Source organism: Barbus barbus (genome assembly GCF_936440315.1).
Source record: "Barbus barbus genome assembly, chromosome: 7".
Taxonomy (NCBI): Eukaryota; Metazoa; Chordata; class Actinopteri; order Cypriniformes; family Cyprinidae; genus Barbus; species Barbus barbus.
Window position 1 is genome coordinate 9,612,619 of NC_136735.1, and position 17,692 is coordinate 9,630,310.

Consider the following 17,692-nt stretch of genomic DNA (forward strand, 5'->3'; position numbering starts at 1 on the left):
TCAGTGTGTTACTATTTGTATATATTTTTAAATGATGGATTTTGTCATAGAATTTGATTTTGAGGTAAAAAATATTAACAATTTGCGATCAAAAATGCAAAAACAAAAAAATTAAAAATTCAAGCTCAAAACTATTGCATTCTGTCACCTTTTTGAATCCAAGAAATAACAGAAAAACACCAGAGAACATAATAAACTACAACAAAACTGATAAATGCATGCTACTTTCTGTGCTCAGAGGAATGCCACGTTTTCCATTTGCCATTTTTGCTGAAAGATCTATGTTAGATGTTGAAGAAAGCTGCAGAGAAGGGTTTGTTAACTTACTGAGGACCTTTTGCTGTCTGTGTCCAGATATAGCGCACACCCTGCTCTCACACTCCAGCTATGCACCCGCTGAGACTTCTAAAGGAGTTCCTCACATATTGTTGTGAGCATTAAATGCTGGTACAAATGTGTAACCTGACACGTCTTTATGTTCTTCTTGGAAATGCAGCCTTTATTCAAGCAAGTACTTGAAATATCAGTGTACTTCAGACATGGCGAGGATGCTGGATATTCAGTGGCCTCTTCCAAATCAGTGCTTTCTTCCAATCTGCAGACACATTCATCAAATGCTTTTCAAGAAGCAGCAATACAGCTAGGTGAGAAAAATCATGGAATTTTATTTTTGTAATTCACAGTTTTCTTTTCCAGATTAATGACATTTTTATCAGTATTATTTATAGGTACAACACTCATCAGTTTGAACCTAACAAGTTACAATCCACTGAGTAATATTAATGATTAATTTAGGATTAATTTATGTAGTTAATGATTTTATTTGTGCATTTTGCATCTTCAAATATTTAACACATACACAAGCAGGAGTTCTAAACTATAGGTCTCGATTTTAAAGGGATAGTTCACCAAATTATGAAAATTTGCTAAAGATGTACTCACCCTCAGGCCATCCAAAATGTAGATGAGTTTGTTTCTTCATCAGAACAGATTTTGAGAAATTTTTCATTACATCACTTGCTCACCAATGGATCCTCTGCAGTGAATGGGTGCCGTCAGAATTAGTGTCCAAACAGTTGATAACATCATCACAATAATTCATAAGCAATGCACATGACCATCAATAAACATCTTGAAAAGCTTTATGTTTGTAACAAACATAAAGCTGTTGGACTCATCATGACGGCACCCATTCACGGCAGAGGATTCATTGGCGAATAGGTGATGCAATGCTAAATTTCTCCAAATCGGTTCCAATGAAGAAACTAACTCATCTACATGACCTCGGGTTGAGTACATTTTCTGCAATTTTCCACTTTTTTAGTGAACTATTCCTTTAAGACCACATCATTTTTGGTTGTTAACTGATATTCAGTTTGTCTATTCACCAAAACTTTGATCAAATTTTAAAGCTTTTTGTGTAATATTTACAAAAATAAAGTACACAATGCCCATTGTATCTTTTTGGAATACCTGAAGTCTTCTGTCAAGGGTTCAGTCTGAATTCAGCACGAAACTTTCTAGAAATAGCCTGTCTAAATCTTGATGGGTCACTCTAGTGCGTCTGAACTTGACTTCAGCTTTGCAACACAAATATATACACAATTACTCTTTCTAGCTCTCACCATGGCTGCACTTTCTTCTCTGAAACAAACTGCCCATGGGGTTCTTTAGCCCCAACAGGCAGCAATGCCAAGTGCACTGGAGTGACGGCGCCCTCATCTGGTGATTTGGTTGCATTTGGTCCAACCATGTCAGTCCTGACCCATCCTGGACAGCAGGCATTGCATAGGATCTCATCTCCAGGCCTCTCTTTTGTTAGATTTTGGGCCATGATTCTAGTCAGGGTTGTGAGGCCAGTTTTGGAGACCCCATATGCAGTGCTAGGCCAACCTCGCTCTGCGTGAACCCCTTCCTGAGCGTCATGGACGAATCGCTCCATCAGCCCAACTAGCTCTTCCTCTGTAATGTCATCGCTTCGGAAACGGGCCTGGAGTTCTGGACTGCAGCGGTCTAAAGCCACCGAGCCCATTACACTGGAGACATTCACCACCCGACCTAGAAAGAAAAATTAGTGTTTGAGGGAAGAAAAGAGAAGACAAAAATCCTCCAGACAAGCAGGTTCTGCAAGGTATAACAGACATGACTTACCTCCTGGTTTGATAATGGGCAGGAACACATTGCACATATCTCTAGTAGCAAAGAAATTAGTCTTCAATGTCACATCTGCTTGGATGCCAAAGGGGTCGTGTCTGCCACTGCCATGAAGAAATCAAACATGGTTTTCACTGCACTTAACATGAATTTATAACAGCATTTTAACACTTCTTATTGTTTTTGTCATTTTAGACTGAAAAATGTTATTTATTTATTTGTAACTTTATTGGAATGATACAAAACTTTCTGATTTTGTGGGACTTCCTATATGAACACAAAAAGCATGGATGTGACTAGAAAAAGACACCATTTGAAGTTAATAGAAAATGCAAAAACATACTAAATATAGAGCCATTTTTAGGGGTACAATCTAAAAATCTGCTAAAATCAAGTATTTTTTGATAATGTTTAAATACAAATACAAGCCTAATAAAATGAAGAAATTACGTCTGAAAATATTCTTATAAGCAACTAGGCAATACATATACGTGACCCTGGACCACAAAACCAGTCATAACTCGCACAGGTATAGCCAACAATATATTGTATGGGTCAAAATTATAGATTTTTCTTTTATGCCAAAAATCATTAGGATATTAATCAAAATTAATGTTCCATGAAGATATTTAGTAAATTTCCTACCACCTATATCAAAACTTAATTTTTGATTAGTAATATGAATTGCTAAGAACTTCATTTGGACAGCTTTAAAGGCAATCTTTTCAATATTTAGATTTCTTTGCACCCTCAGATTCCAGATTTTCAAATAGTTGTCTCTCGGCCAAATATTGATGAGTGCAGAATTTATTGAATATTTTGTGTAGTAACATGAAATACATAATACAAAAGAATAAGTGTTACTGAAACAATATGTACTATATTCTGTTTCAATAATACGTATTATTTATTATTTTGTACTTTGAGATTTGATTCCTTTATTTTGTTAGAAAACAAAAATATGCATTTCTCTATTCTCTATCTATTTTGAAGGTCGAGGATCACAAGTGTGGCCCCTAAATGATGAAGACCAGAGTATTAATTCCTGAATAAATGATTATGAAGGCGATGCCAGCGTTGTTGACGAGTCCCGCATCGGTGATGTCCAGCCGGTGAAAGAGCTTATGGCAACTCAAACTATCAAGGTAATTATTTGTATGAACTTGTGTGTGCGTGCATGCATAAGTGTGCATAATCTGCATATGTGCAAAATCTGAAACCACATTGAAAATGTTTATTTGTTACCTTTTCAGGCCAAAGACAGTGTGATTTCCTTGCCTGAGAAATGCTTACTGACCACCGAGACAGCTCTCAAGAGTTACATGGGTGACTATATAAAAAGGTATTTGGACTGATTGTTATATTTATATTTTTAAAAAATCAATCTCACATACATACTGTTGTGCTATTTGATTTTTGAAATGGACCGTGAGGGATCAATAAAGTGAATTTGGTTTTGATTTCTCTCTTTCCACTTGTAGATGGCATCCTCCTGTATCTCCTCTTCTTGCTCTTTGTTGTTTCCTGATTGCTGAGAGTCATCATGGAGATGCATCAAAGTGGAGTCCCTACATTAACATCCTCCCAAAGACCTGCACATGCCCTGTGTACTTCTCTGATGATACCATTGACCTTTTGCCGAGGAGTCTCCAGAAGAAAGCCACAGAGCAGAAAGAACAGTTTCAGGAACTGTACTGTTCTTCATTGATGTTTTTCCGCTCCCTCCAGCCACTCTTCACCCAGCCCACAGAGGAGTTGTTTACCCAGGATGCACTGCGGTGGGCTTGGTGTAGCATTAATACACGTACACTGTACATGGAGCATGATCAGAGTGACTCTCTGATCTCTCTAGGGAGAAGGATATCTCACTTGCACCGTACCTGGACCTGCTGAACCACTGTCCTAATACAAGTAAGAGCACCTAACAGAAATACACTGCTGTTCAAAAGTTTAAGGTCTGTAAAAAATGTTTGATTTTTAAAGTCTCTTATGCTCACCAAGGCTGCATTTATTTGTTAAAAATACAGTAAAATCAGTGGTATTGTGAAATATTATAATGGTTTCTATTTGAATATAATTTAAAAGTTAATTTATTCCTGAGATGCAAAGCTGAATTTTCAGCATCATTACTCTAGTCTTCAGTGTCACATGTCCTTCAGAAATCATTCCAATTTTATTGTGATGTTTAATATTTTTTTGTTTATATCATGATACATTCTTGGATTAATATAAAGTTTAAAAGAACAGCATATATTTGAAATAAAAATATTTTACTGACACTTTTGATCAATTTAATGCATCCTTGCTAAATAAAAGTAGATAATTTTTTTATTTTGATAATAAAACTAAAACTACTCTACCTAAGGGACAATGATTTTTAAGGCAAGTAATATGAAATATTGCACGCTATTTTTCTTAATTTTATGTGTAATATTTCAGTTCATGATAAGAGGTCATTTTAAACCGACTTAAATTCACAACAAAAATCAAGTTCCATATGCTTTCACTCTTCAACAGAAACTTAACGTTTGGGATGGATGGTCCTTCCTGGCGACTGATGACTGCACTGAGACTGCTGTCCTTGAAACCTGAGCAATAATGAGAAGTTAACACCCTAAACACATTATTTGCATGCGTGGAATTTGACTGCATGAGAATGCAAAATGCATATCACTGTTATTGCTTTTACTTGCACATAGTTTATTTTATGCCATTTATTTGAATACATTCAAAACTGATTTTAATGCTGTTGTCTACACTGTAGTTGTAGTTGGAAGAGTGTCCTCTTGGGGGCAGCAGTGAGCCGGGATAGAGAAGAGTGGTGCATTCACTCTGCCCTAAAGCTTTGCAATGACCTCACTGATGACAATGTCAAGGCACTAGAGAAGGTGAGTCTAATTAAATCCATTCATTCTTAAAGCTGCCTGTGTCTAATTAAAGATACGAAACCACTTACAGTCTGAGTCTTTTCATTTGTACAGCTATCACAGCTCAAACAGGGTGCGAACCTGTCTCGCCTTGAACAACTGTGTGTGGCGGAGAGCCTGAGACAAGAGGAGCGAAGGATTCTGGAACACACACACGAGTGGTTCTTCAAAACCTTTGGGGACAATAGTCACTGTGGTAACAGTAGGGCATTCGGAACACTGAGGAACCAGAAGCCTCACGCTGTCACTGCCAAGATTTAAACACAAGCCAAGAGCCAGCAGATATGGTTCAGCTTTGTGGAACTGATCTTAACCAAATCACCTCCAAAACTGCAGGGAGTCCAAAATACTTGACTCAGAACCGAACATTGTCATTTAATCGCCCTTATGACTTTTTCTTCTGTGGAACACAAAAGGAGACATTTTGAAGAATGTTCATGCTGCTCTTTTCTGTCAGTGTTGTTATTAGAAATCAGAAATTTTGCAATTGCCAACTAACTAAAAATTAGTTGAAGTTCTATAATTACTATAAAAGTTCAAATAAAATAAAAATGTCAAAAGCACGTCAATTAATAAAGCTTAAGGTAAAATAAAAATGAAAACTAAAAACAATGAGATCTTAAACGCAAATCTTCTATTGAAAGCAAATGAGCTACATGCTGTGTTTCTGGTAGGAGACTACTGATAATCGACTGCATACCTCTGAACAACGATGGCGAATTCTAGGTCAGCATTATCCAGTCCTTTTCTATACAGATCTTCCCATATTAATAGGCAAAAGAAATGGGATCAGATGGTGCTGTTAATAATCCATTGGGAATGCTTGACAAGGGAAAATCACATATACAATGTCATAACTAGGTCAAAGTTCCTAAGAAAAATGTTTTTAAGTAAATCATTTCAGAAGTTCATATACACACACACACACACACTTTTTGTATAATGTAAATACTATTTGCTTTGTGACACATGTATTTTGGAATGAGCCTGATTTCCATTTAAAGAATTTTAATGTTTTTAAATACCAACATCCATTAAAAATGCAACTGACCAAAACATGAGATTTATAACAACTAAATTCTACAGAATTATGGAAAACACATTTTGAGCCCTCTTCAAAGCTTGACAGCTATTCTTTTCCTGGTTTGCCTTCTCTGTACCATCTCCATGGAGACTGTAGCTTCATATGATGGCACAGGGTCCTCCAATTGCGGCCTGTGCAGAGACGACAGTCAAATTCAACACCATTCACACAACAAAGCTGATTTCACACTTTCTCTCTCTGCGTTACAAACACCCACATACACTCAGTTTTAAGTTCATAATTTGTGTAATTATTACTCTTTTTGTACAGTCTCTCATACACACACAATCTGTTTATTCCTCATTCTCACCTGAAAGTCCCTGTGCAGAGTTTATCCATCACATCTTTCAGGATATCTGAGAGAGAGAGCAGACTAAAGGCAAATAACCCAGTTACAAACAGGAAACCACGTGTCCTTTATGTTGTTGACAAGGTCGTTCCAGTAGCCTGAGGACACTAGGAGAAAACCCTCAGGTCTCAAATACATCAAACTGTCATGAACTAGCCATATGCACACTCAGGAACCCAATGACCTCATTGCAACATATAGCGGTTTTACAAAAAATGGCTCTGATACCATCTAGTCAGATCTCTTTTCTTCATTCCACTGGAGAGTAAAGCAGTGTTTTGTGTAAAGAATAAGGGCCAGAGTCGTTTTGATGGGTCTATGTTGAGACTTGCCTTCATGGCAAGTAACATACAAAAGAACGTGTCTACTGTATAAGACACTTTAAATAAAAAGGCCTGCTAAATAATATAAATATAAACGATACTAGACTGAGCTGGAAACACTGAGTATTTGATATTTCAAGGCTGATAAACAAAGCTGAAGTATGAATTATTTGTAATACAACCGGACCAAACAGAAGGCAGTGTTGGTTAAAGACTACTGTAGTTTATAGTAAAAGATACGAAGATATCGGCCCTGCTTGGCACGGGATGTTGTCCACACCTCGTCGTTAAGGAACGAGAGAGATGCTGCTTTCAGGAAGAGGATGTGGCTGTCAGGAGGGTCCAGCTTGGAAAAGAGGGTAAAAATGATTTTATTAAATGTATATAAGTGTGAAAATCGATTCGGCTAGTCAATATTTGATTTATATAATGAGGACACATAAAATGTGGAATGTTTAGGTATACAAAAGAAATCAGGGAACCTCGTTTTGAAGAAGCTGCTAACCTGTAAGTGTTGCTCTGTGGTGACCCAATGACCTCCAACTGAAAGAAGGGTCAGGAGGTCATGTTTATGTGGGCAATGCCTCTGTGCTTCTGGCTCCTCATCATAGAGTCTCACTGTTCAAAAAAAAGGCTCAGAATCATAGACTGCTGATTGAAAATGAACATGTACACTGCCATTTGAACGTTTTGGGTCAATACAATTTTTTTTTTATAAAAATAATACATTTATTTAGCAAGTAACAGCAAGGTATTTACTTTTATGGCAGTAAAGACTCTTACATTGTTACAAAAAAAATACATTTCAAATGAGCGCTGCTCTTTGGAACTTTCTATTCATCAAAGAATCCTGAAAAAAAAAATCATATTTGTATAATGTTTCCACAAAAATATAAATAATTTTTTCAACATAATAAATAAGAAAGGTTTCTTCAGTATCAAATCAGCATATTTAAATAATTCCTATAGGATCATGTGACAATAAAGACTGGAATAAAGCCTGCTGAAAATTCAGCTTTGCTATCAAGAATAAATTACATTTTAAAACATATTAAAATAAAAACAGAATTAAAAATATTTCATAATATTACTGTTTTTACTGTAGTTTGATCAAATAAATGCAGCATTGGTGAACATAAGAGACTTCGTTCAAAAGCATTAAAAATCTTTTGAACAGTAAAATATGTATTCCCAGCATTTAAAAATAAATTGATATTGCAACACAACTGCTTAATGGGCAGAAGATCAGTATTAATATAAATAATTAAAAGCACATGAGAGACGACTATGTTGAAATGGTTAGAAATGTCATATAAAGTGATGGTAAACCTCCTGAATCAATGATGATGTCCACTCCAAGACCACCAGTTTCTTCAAGGCACGAGTCCACCAAATCCTCCTTTGAGTCCCACACTCTGATCACTCGAGCTGAAGGAAGAGATACACTTAAGTACCAATGCTTACAATTAATCTAATTAACATTGATTAAGCATATCAAGCTGAGAGTGCACTACAACTCTTCTCAAAGAATAGGCTTGTGTGAATATGATAGCCTGAATGAATACTTATAGAAGAGACTGCTGCCATAAATAACTTACCCAAAAGTGAATCCTGCACACCTTGAACAAGTGCAAGTGGCACAAGGAAGAAACAAGATGAAAAAGAAAGTCAAATAGCAAAGCAAGTCAAAAAGATGCTCAAAGGAGAAGTGAAAAGATGAGAAAGGCACTATTTGAAAAGGTTTGGCAATCAATAAGCATGAGTTTAAAGAAAGACAGAAATCTAGGACAAAATGAAATCAGTTTTGATTTCCAGAGCAAAGGATGCGGTTAGAAACTTTGAACTGCCAGCATTACAACACATCTTTGAAATGTGAGAAAATGCCCTCGGCAACAATCCAAACTTAAAGATTTCTACATTCAGTTAGACTTGAATAGATTTTAGACTTTCCACTTGTACATGAAATGATACCAGTGTGATGCTTTTCATACGCTCAGGAAATAAATGACACATTGCGTACCATAAATATGAGAGGTAAACTTTACAAGAGATAGCAACTAAAGATTAATAGAGATTTGCTCCATTTGGCATTTCAGTTTGTTTGGGGTTTATCAGGGATTTTCAGAACAACTCATGCAGAGTGTTTCATAAATCTCCACTGCCAGTGAAGCGCCAAGTCAAACCAAGTTTAAACTGACACTTCATGGGGACAATATCTTTGCTGTCATTCCTCTCCACGATGCTTCACTTCAGCACCTACCCACACTCGGCCGGAGCTCTTCCAAAAACGTCTGGTCCTCCGGAGACAAAGCTGTAGCCAGGACTTTCACACCGTGATAGTGGGCGAGCTGAATGGCCAGAACTCCAAAGGGCTACATGCACACAAAACAGGAAGTTAATGATAATGGTATGAGATTTTGAAAACAGAGAGCTAAATAATGCTCGTAAAGTACCATGGTGATTCTGATGTGAGAAGATAGCTAAATAAAAACAACAAAATCCATTTTCAAAATATCAGAATGACAAAATTGACCGGTTTCGACAAATATTCAAAAGTTTGGAGTCACTAAGTTTTTTTTTTTTTTAAGAATTAAATACTTTTATACAGCAAGGATGCATTAAATTGATCAAGAGTGACAGGAAATATCTTACAAAAGATTTTTATTTTTATTTTCTTTTTTATTTTATTTTATTTATTTTATTTCACAATATTAAAGCCACACTATTTCTGTAATATTTTTTTAAATTAAAAATAAATGTAGCCTTGGTGAGGATTAAAAAATAAATAAATCTTACCAACCCCAAATCTGAACAGTAGAGTATATACTAATAGGAGGCAAGCATCAGGAAGGTGTTGCCCTTTTGACCTCTGCACAGATACCTACACCAGCTCCATCCAGCACCAGTACAGTCTGACCCGCAGCCATCCGAGCCAGTGTGTGGAGAGCAGTGTAAGCCCTGAGACCGTCTTTAATTACTGCTGTTGCTTCAAACCAGCTCACTTTCTCAGGCTTCTGAACTGTTATTAAAACAGAAGCATATGGGAAATACAAAAGATACTGTATCTTTAAGGAACTAGGTAGGATTATTGTCTATAATGTAATGTTGGCAATACCTAAATTATACTCATCAGTAACCACAACAGAACAAAGGCCAGACTGCTCAGCATCCAGAGGGAGAATCCCTGAGAAGACATGCAAATGTTTATTTGATTATACACACATAAAGCAGACTCGGATAAAAATGAGAGTCTAAGTTCTTACCAACAACCTCATCATCTGGCTGGAAAAAGGTCACTTTGGGTCCAACTGGAAAATGATAGCATCACATCAGATTTATCAGTCACATTTATTTGATTAGATGGTAAATGGTAATGGTGTCAAAAATACAAGAAGTCATTTAAACCTTGAAGAACAACCCCAGCAATCTCCCTTCCAACTGGGACATGTTCTTTCTCGAGCTTGAGGTCCCCATACAGCTGAAAAACAGATTATGAATGCAAATATTCTGTATATGAGACACATGCTTTGAGATTTGCTATTATATATCCAGTTAATTTTCTCTTCAGGTCATTCATGTTGTTCAAGATCTTGCTGACAATTATATTACCTTAAAATCAACTGGACTTAGTGCACAGCTTTTCACTTGAACTTTGACCTGATGTTCCCCAATGTTAGTGGGTACATTCTGTGACAGTAAACAACGGACATCATGCAATTAGTACGAATTGCTTATTACAGATTTCTCCAGGAAACTGTGGGCATGTAACAGAAAATGCAAAAGCATGACTATGCTCTCTCACCGTCTCCTGTGAGACAAACTTCACATCACCCTGGTCTCCTGGTTTGCAGTAAAGTCCCTTCATGGCAATTCTAGCTGTTCTGTAATCAGATGAATCAATGCCCAATGAAAGATTACCACAAGCAACAGCAACAAGCTGAATGAAATACTGTATTAATAATATTATTATAATAACATGCAATACAGAACACTCTCTAAAGAAATTCACTACATTTTTTGTGTGTTTGCACTTTTTTATTTTATTTATTTATTTAGTCTTTTATCCAAAGCGACTTACAAATGAGGACATAAGAAGCAATCAAAACCAACAAAAGAGCAACAACGTGCAAGTGCTATTACAAGTCTTGGTTAGCCTAACGCAGTACAGATAATTATTATTATTATTGTTGTTATTTTTTAATAAAAAGACATAGATAAAATACAATTAGAATAGATAGTGCTAGAGTTAGAGGGTCAAGTAAAGATGGAACAGATGAGTTTTTAGCCGTTTCTTGAAGATGGGTAAGGATTCGGCTGCTCGGATCGAGTTGGGCAGGTCATTCCACCAGATGGGAACAGTTAATGAAAAAGTCCTTGAAAGTGTTTTTCTGTGTTTTTGGGATGGTACAATAATTCGTTGTTCACTTGAAGAACGCAAGCTTCTAGAGGGCACATAAGTCTGAAGTAAAGAATTTAGGTAAAGGGGTGCAGAGCCAGTGGTGGTTCTGTAGGCAAACATTAATGCCTTGAATTTAATGCGAGCAGCTATTGGTAGCCAGTGCAAATTGATGAACAGAGGCGTGACGTGCGTTCTTTTCGGCTCATTAAAGATTAATCTTGCAGCGGCATTTTGGATTAATTGTAGAGGTTTAATAGAATTGGCTGGAAGACCTGCCAAGAGAGCATTGCAATAGTCAAGTCTGGACAGAACAAGAGCCTGAACAAGGAGTTGCGTTGCATGTTCCGAGAGAAAGGGCCTGATCTTCTTAATATTATATAATGCAAATCTGCAGGACCGGGCAGTTTTAACAATGTGGTCTGAGAAATTCAGCTTATCATCAATCACAACTCCAAGGTTTCTGGCTGTTTTTGAAGGAGTTATGGTAGATGAGCCTAACTGGAAGCTGAGATTGTGATGAAGCGATGGGTTAGCTGAAATTACAAGCAGTTCTGTCTTAGCTAGGTTGAGTTGAAGGTGATGGTCCATCATCCAGCAAGAAATGTCTGATAGACACGCTGAGATGCGAGCAGCTATCGTCGGATCATCAGGATGGAATGAGAGGTAGAGTTGAGTGTCATCAGCATAGCAGTGATATGAAAAGCCATGTTTCTGAATGACAGAACCTAGTGATGCCATGTAGACAGAAAAGAGAAGTGGTCCAAGAACTGAGCCCTGAGGCACCCCAGTAGCTAGATGTTGCGACTTGGATACCTCACCTCTCCAAGATACTTTGAAGGACCTATCAGAGAGGTAAGACTCAAACCACTGGAGTGCGGTTCCTGAGAAGCCCTTTCTCAATAGGGTTGACAAGAGGATCTGATGGTTGACTGTATCAAAAGCAGCAGACAAATCTAGCAAGATGAGTAATGAAGATTTGTCAGCCGCTCTTGCAAGTCTTAGGGCTTCAACAACAGAAAGCAAGGCAGTTTCGGTCGAATGTCCACTTCTGAAGCCAGATTGGTTACTGTCCAGGAGGTTGTTCTGTGTGAGAAAGACAGAGACTTGGTTGAACACAACTCGTTCAAGTGTTTTTGCAATGAAAGGAAGAAGGGAAACCGGTCTATAGTTCCCAAAAAGAGTTGGGTTAAGAGTGGGTTTTTTAAGAAGTGGAGTTATACGAGCCTGTTTAAATGCAGAGGGAAAAATTCCAGTGTGAAGGGATGTGTTAACGATGTGAGTGAGTGCAGGTACGACTGCAGGTGAAATGGCTTGAAGGAGATGAGATGGAATAGGATCAAGCGGACAGGTAGTAGGATGACTGGAAAGGATGAGTTTAGAGACTTCTGCCTCAGAGAGTGGAGAGAAGGATGTGAACGAGTGTATGTTTGCTGGTAAGATATGTTTGATAGATTGTGGTGTGGAAAATTGTGCAGTGAGGTTTGTAATTTTATTAATGAAGAATGTGGCAAAGTCATCAGCTGTTAGAGATGATGAAGGAGGGGGAGGAGGAGGACAAAGGAGGGAGGAAAATGTTTTAAATAGCATGCGAGAGTTAGGTGAGTTGTTAATTTTGTCATGATAGTATGTCCTTTTAGCAGTGGAAACATTAGCAGAGAAGTCAGAGAGGAGTGATCGATATAAATTAAGGTCAGTAGGATTTTGTGATTTGCGCCATACCCTTTCTGCAGCCCTGAGTTTAGAACGATGTTTTTGGAGAACATCAGATAGCCAAGGGGCAGAAGGGGTACTACGGGCTGGCTTGGATGAAAAGGGGCAGAAAGTATCTAAACAAGACGTCAGAGTGGAACAGAAAGTATCAGTAGCACTGTTAGCATCAAGAGAGGATAACTGTTTATGGGGAGGAAGCGAAGATGAAACCATAGCAGATAGCCGGGAGGGTGAGGGTGATCCTGGAGGACGATAAACAACTACAAAATGGATTTTTAGAGGGTAGGTAATAGTAACCGAATGTGATTCAAAAGAGTTGTTGATACTCAGAGATGGTAAAGGAGTAAATGTCCAATTATTAGAGATGAGCAGACCAGTACCTCCACCTCTTCCAGTCAAACGGGGGGTGTGGGAAAAGGAGAAATTATTGGAGAGTGCTGCAGGTGTAACATTGTCCTCTGGTTTGATCCAGGTCTCTGTCAGGGCCAAGAGGTTTAACGTTGAATGACTAGTAATGGAAGTAATGAAATCAGCTTTGTTGACAGCAGACTGACAATTCCAGAGACCAATAGAAAAAGAAAATAATGTATTAGCAGACATAGGCAAAGTGCGCAGGTTGATAGGATTGCGCCGTCTACAGTGTGTGATGCGTGGTTTGCGAGTGGTAGTGATGGTAGTGATCTGGAAACACATAGTAAGAATAGGCTATATAAACTGAAACAGAAGTGAAACAAGTAGTAGGAATGATGATAATTAAAAATCGATACTTATGTCCTCTTCCGATGTCCCTGTCCGGTGGAGTCGCACGGTAGAGTCGATGGTCTTTACACTCTTCGGTCTTCACACGAGGAGGGCTTTACACGAGGGCTGCCGCGGTATAATAACCTTTTTTTTTTATACCCGTCAAACAAATCACTATTACAATTCAGCTGGACCCACTTTCCTGTTTATCACTAAAAATGGCCAAGCAAGTGCAGACACTGACAAGATATGCGATACAATACGAGACCAAACGCGATTTCAGCAACTCTCAACACAGTAAACAAAGCGTTTCCTAGCAACGGCAAATGCGCTATACACTAAGACAAGTAAATACACTTACGAACTGTTTTTAACTTCCGCTGATAGACTGCTTCTCTTAAAGATTATTTCTTTACACTGTCTTCAGCTGGCGCTTGGACCCACTTTCCTGTTTATCACTAAAAATGGCCAAGCAAGTGCAGACACTGACAAGATATGCGATACAATACGAGACCAAACGCGATTTCAGCAACTCTCAACACAGTAAACAAAGCGTTTCCTAGCAACGGCAAATGCGCTATACACTAAGACAAGTAAATACACTTACGAACTGTTTTTAACTTCCGCTGATAGACTGCTTCTCTTAAAGATTATTTCTTTACACTGTCTTCAGCTGGCGCTTGGACCCACTTTCCTGTTTATCACTAAAAATGGCCAAGCAAGTGCAGACACTGACAAGATATGCGATACAATACGAGACCAAACGCGATTTCAGCAACTCTCAACACAGTAAACAAAGCGTTTCCTAGCAACGGCAAATGCGCTATACACTAAGACAAGTAAATACACTTACGAACTGTTTTTAACTTCCGCTGATAGACTGCTTCTCTTAAAGATTATTTCTTTACACTGTCTTCAGCTGGCGCTTGGACCCACTTTCCTGTTTATCACTAAAAATGGCCAAGCAAGTGCAGACACTGACAAGATATGCGATACAATACGAGACCAAACGCGATTTCAGCAACTCTCAACACAGTAAACAAAGCGTTTCCTAGCAACGGCAAATGCGCTATACACTAAGACAAGTAAATACACTTACGAACTGTTTTTAACTTCCGCTGATAGACTGCTTCTCTTAAAGATTATTTCTTTACACTGTCTTCAGCTGGCGCTTGGACCCACTTTCCTGTTTATCACTAAAAATGGCCAAGCAAGTGCAGACACTGACAAGATATGCGATACAATACGAGACCAAACGCGATTTCAGCAACTCTCAACACAGTAAACAAAGCGTTTCCTAGCAACGGCAAATGCGCTATACACTAAGACAAGTAAATACACTTACGAACTGTTTTTAACTTCCGCTGATAGACTGCTTCTCTTAAAGATTATTTCTTTACACTGTCTTCAGCTGGCGCTTGGACCCACTTTCCTGTTTATCACTAAAAATGGCCAAGCAAGTGCAGACACTGACAAGATATGCGATACAATACGAGACCAAACGCGATTTCAGCAACTCTCAACACAGTAAACAAAGCGTTTCCTAGCAACGGCAAATGCGCTATACACTAAGACAAGTAAATACACTTACGAACTGTTTTTAACTTCCGCTGATAGACTGCTTCTCTTAAAGATTATTTCTTTACACTGTCTTCAGCTGGCGCTTGGACCCACTTTCCTGTTTATCACTAAAAATGGCCAAGCAAGTGCAGACACTGACAAGATATGCGATACAATGCACTTGAACTGTGCAAGTTAAAGAATATAAGATCCAAATCAGATCGGTGTTATATAATACCTTCTTATGTTATGCAATATAATATTTTTGCATGCAAGAGTATTTCAGATCCTACCAACATTTAGACGACTGCGGTAGTGTTTTGTTCATTTCCTGCACGTGACTCCTCCTGTGTGACGTAGGTGGAGTAGAAATATAAACGCATAGAAGGGAAACGAGAACATCTATGGCAAGCAATGTCTGATTGGAATCTGTTGAATCTTGTAGAATCGGTTCACAAAACCGGTCTGGGTGCGATTTCCAAAAGCATATGGTCGCAAGTTCCGTCGTTACCGTCAATATAGTTCATTGGAACTTGCGATCATAGTTAGCTAACGATGGGTTTGTGAAGAATTCAGTCACCAATCGGAATTAATTATTTGTTCACAAGGCTGTCACAACGACTCTCACCTGAAGCGAGAACTTTCCGACCGATTCGTAATTAGAATTGATATTAAGAGAGTGTGCTGATTAAGGGAGAAGTAATTTACTTTAATAACCGTAGAACACGGATTTTTATTACAAATAAAAATACTGAAAATATGTTTTTTTACTTGATTGCATTGTAAAGATTTTGTTTACATAATATATACTGTGTATATTTATTATGTATATATAAATACACATACATGCATGTATATTTTTAAGAAAAATATGTTGTTTATATATTAAATATATTTATATATAATATAAATTATATGAATATAAATATATACATGTAAAATGAATTATTTATATACATAATAAATATACATAGCACACACATTATGTAAACAAAAACACTAGTATATATATATATATATATATATATATATATATATATATATATATATATATATATATATACACATACACACACATACAAAGAAAACAAGTAGATAGAATAGAACAAGAATATAGAAAGCTAGTGTTAGAGGGTTTTTTTCAAGAAAAACAAGCAGTTAGAAAACGTATAGAGAGTGCAAGTGATAGATGGTCAAGTGTTTTTTTGATTTTTATGTGTGTGTGTGTACATATATATATTTTATATATATATTTATTTATTTTAAAAAAAACTTGCTATGTGTACTGGGCTAACCAAGACTTGTCACAGCACTTGCATTGTATTGCTCTTTATTGGTTTTGATTGCTTCTATTGTCTTCATTTGTAAGACGATTTTCTGTTAAATGACTAAATGTAAATATACACAGTACACACACATATATTATCTACACAAAAACTTTTATTTTCTATGCGATTAGTCGTTGCCCAGCACTAAAATGCATGTTAAAATATAATAAAAAAAAAACAGTGGTCAATAACAGTAGAACACTACTGGTTTCCTCCTGGTTTGGGCCGCACTGCGCCCCCTGTCTGCAGTGGACGCGCTGACGCCGATCCCTGAATGACGTGCACACGTTTCATTTTTCTTCATTACCAGCGAAGCTGCGAGGAAAGAAACGAGGAGCCAGAAGGAGCAACGATATAACCCTGGAATTGATCTCGCAGGTTAAAAAAAGGAAAGAAGAGTTCTCCTTCTGTCATCCCATGCTCCTCTAGCGTGTTCCCTCACAGAGTGCTGGAGATATAATGGGAACTGAATGATGAGGTAAGAGTGTGTGTCTGGGGCCGATTGTCTTTTTTTTTTGACAGTGACTGCGGCCGCTGCATTTCAGGGCGCGCTTCGTGCGAATTTACGTTACTAGTAGCTAACGTTCTGCCGTTTAGCGCAAGGCAACGTTCACCTCAACGGCCTTTTCGGCTCGGTAACTGTAATATTACCCTCCTCTAGTCGTTAATTCATAAAGAAGGCCTCTGTAAGCTCTCCTTCCACGCAGAGATTGCAGCTAAAGCTCAGCTCTGATTTAACGTTACTGGGGTAACGTTAACCTTAGTTAGCACACGGCTAACGGCTGCTGGTGTGTTATTATCACTGACAGCAGGTTAAAAACTGGATTTCTGAGGTAAAACTCACCGATACAGTGGACTATTTGGACCTTGAGAGTGCTGAGGTAATGTGTGCTGTATGTAGGGTGTAGTAACAGTGAGTGTAGCAACTGTGTGATGGGGAGCAGATGAAGATAACTTACCCTGATGGGGGCAGTTTTTAACCAGCTTCATCAGCTCCTCTCCACACATGGCTGCAGGTCTCATCTCTACCTGTTTTTTACTGTGACTCTCCCATTTCTTCTCCAGTGCAGTCAGTACACGTGTGTCTGGAGAAGCAGAGGTTATTATCCTGTGATTA

At 37.9% G+C, this 17,692-nt stretch overlaps 3 protein-coding genes and 1 pseudogene across 23 annotated transcripts in view; 2 read left to right on the plus strand and 2 right to left on the minus strand.

Annotated features, from left to right (window-relative positions):
- Positions 1-1,621: 1,621 nt before the first annotated feature.
- On the minus strand, positions 1,622-3,250 carry LOC306872306 (carbonyl reductase [NADPH] 1-like; the record flags this gene model as incomplete). Its single annotated transcript, XM_079420812.1, has 3 exons — positions 1,622-2,058; positions 2,152-2,258; positions 3,240-3,250. The coding sequence occupies 3 exons, from the start codon at positions 3,248-3,250 to the stop codon at positions 1,622-1,624; spliced, it is 555 nt and encodes a 184-aa protein (XP_079276938.1).
- Positions 3,251-3,278: 28 nt separating this feature from the next.
- On the plus strand, positions 3,279-5,269 carry LOC306872307 (SET domain-containing protein 4-like; annotated as a pseudogene). Its single transcript has 7 exons — positions 3,279-3,299; positions 3,408-3,496; positions 3,636-4,065; positions 4,594-4,606; positions 4,672-4,752; positions 4,919-5,042; positions 5,136-5,269. The product of its transcript is annotated as an SET domain-containing protein 4-like (transcript).
- A 541-nt stretch (positions 5,270-5,810) lies between these two features.
- On the minus strand, positions 5,811-15,605 carry LOC306872679 (quinone oxidoreductase-like protein 1). Of its 20 annotated transcripts, XM_079421385.1 has the most exons (15): positions 15,429-15,600; positions 10,640-10,867; positions 10,447-10,524; positions 10,243-10,315; positions 10,101-10,145; positions 9,953-10,021; positions 9,723-9,856; positions 9,098-9,209; positions 8,436-8,456; positions 8,167-8,265; positions 7,343-7,455; positions 7,078-7,183; positions 6,476-6,521; positions 6,242-6,296; positions 5,811-5,903 (listed from the first exon to the last, which is right to left on the minus strand). In XM_079421385.1, the coding sequence occupies exons 2-15, from the start codon at positions 10,700-10,702 to the stop codon at positions 5,871-5,873; spliced, it is 1,047 nt and encodes a 348-aa protein (XP_079277511.1). In that variant the 5' UTR covers positions 10,703-10,867; positions 15,429-15,600; the 3' UTR covers positions 5,811-5,870. The 20 variants fall into 20 exon arrangements, with proteins under 20 accessions (XP_079277511.1, XP_079277503.1, XP_079277495.1 ...); XM_079421369.1 differs by lacking the exon at positions 5,811-5,903 and having other exon boundaries at positions 6,079-6,296; positions 10,640-10,718; positions 15,545-15,605; XM_079421380.1 differs by lacking the exon at positions 5,811-5,903 and having other exon boundaries at positions 6,079-6,296; positions 10,640-10,718; positions 15,541-15,600.
- A 1,220-nt stretch (positions 15,606-16,825) lies between these two features.
- LOC306872681 (intersectin-1-like) overlaps positions 16,826-17,692 on the plus strand; it is a 47,968-nt gene continuing 47,101 nt past the window's right edge. Inside the window, exon 1 of the mRNA XM_079421390.1 lies at positions 16,826-17,053. The gene's annotated coding sequence lies outside the window, so the exon portion shown is untranslated. The remainder of the gene's footprint in view (positions 17,054-17,692) is intronic.

Excerpts from the sequence above, each read along its gene's own strand:
- LOC306872679 (XM_079421369.1), bottom strand. The coding sequence starts at position 10,702 with ATGAAGGGACTTTACTGCAAACCAGGAGACCAGGGTGATGTGAAGTTT. Across the intron at positions 10,316-10,446 it reads TAAGTCCAGTTGATTTTAAG|CTGTATGGGGACCTCAAGCT; the intron begins GTAATATAATTG and ends TCTGTTTTTCAG. Across the intron at positions 8,266-8,435 it reads TGTGCAGGATTCACTTTTGG|CTCGAGTGATCAGAGTGTGG; the intron begins GTAAGTTATTTA and ends CTCTTCCTTCAG.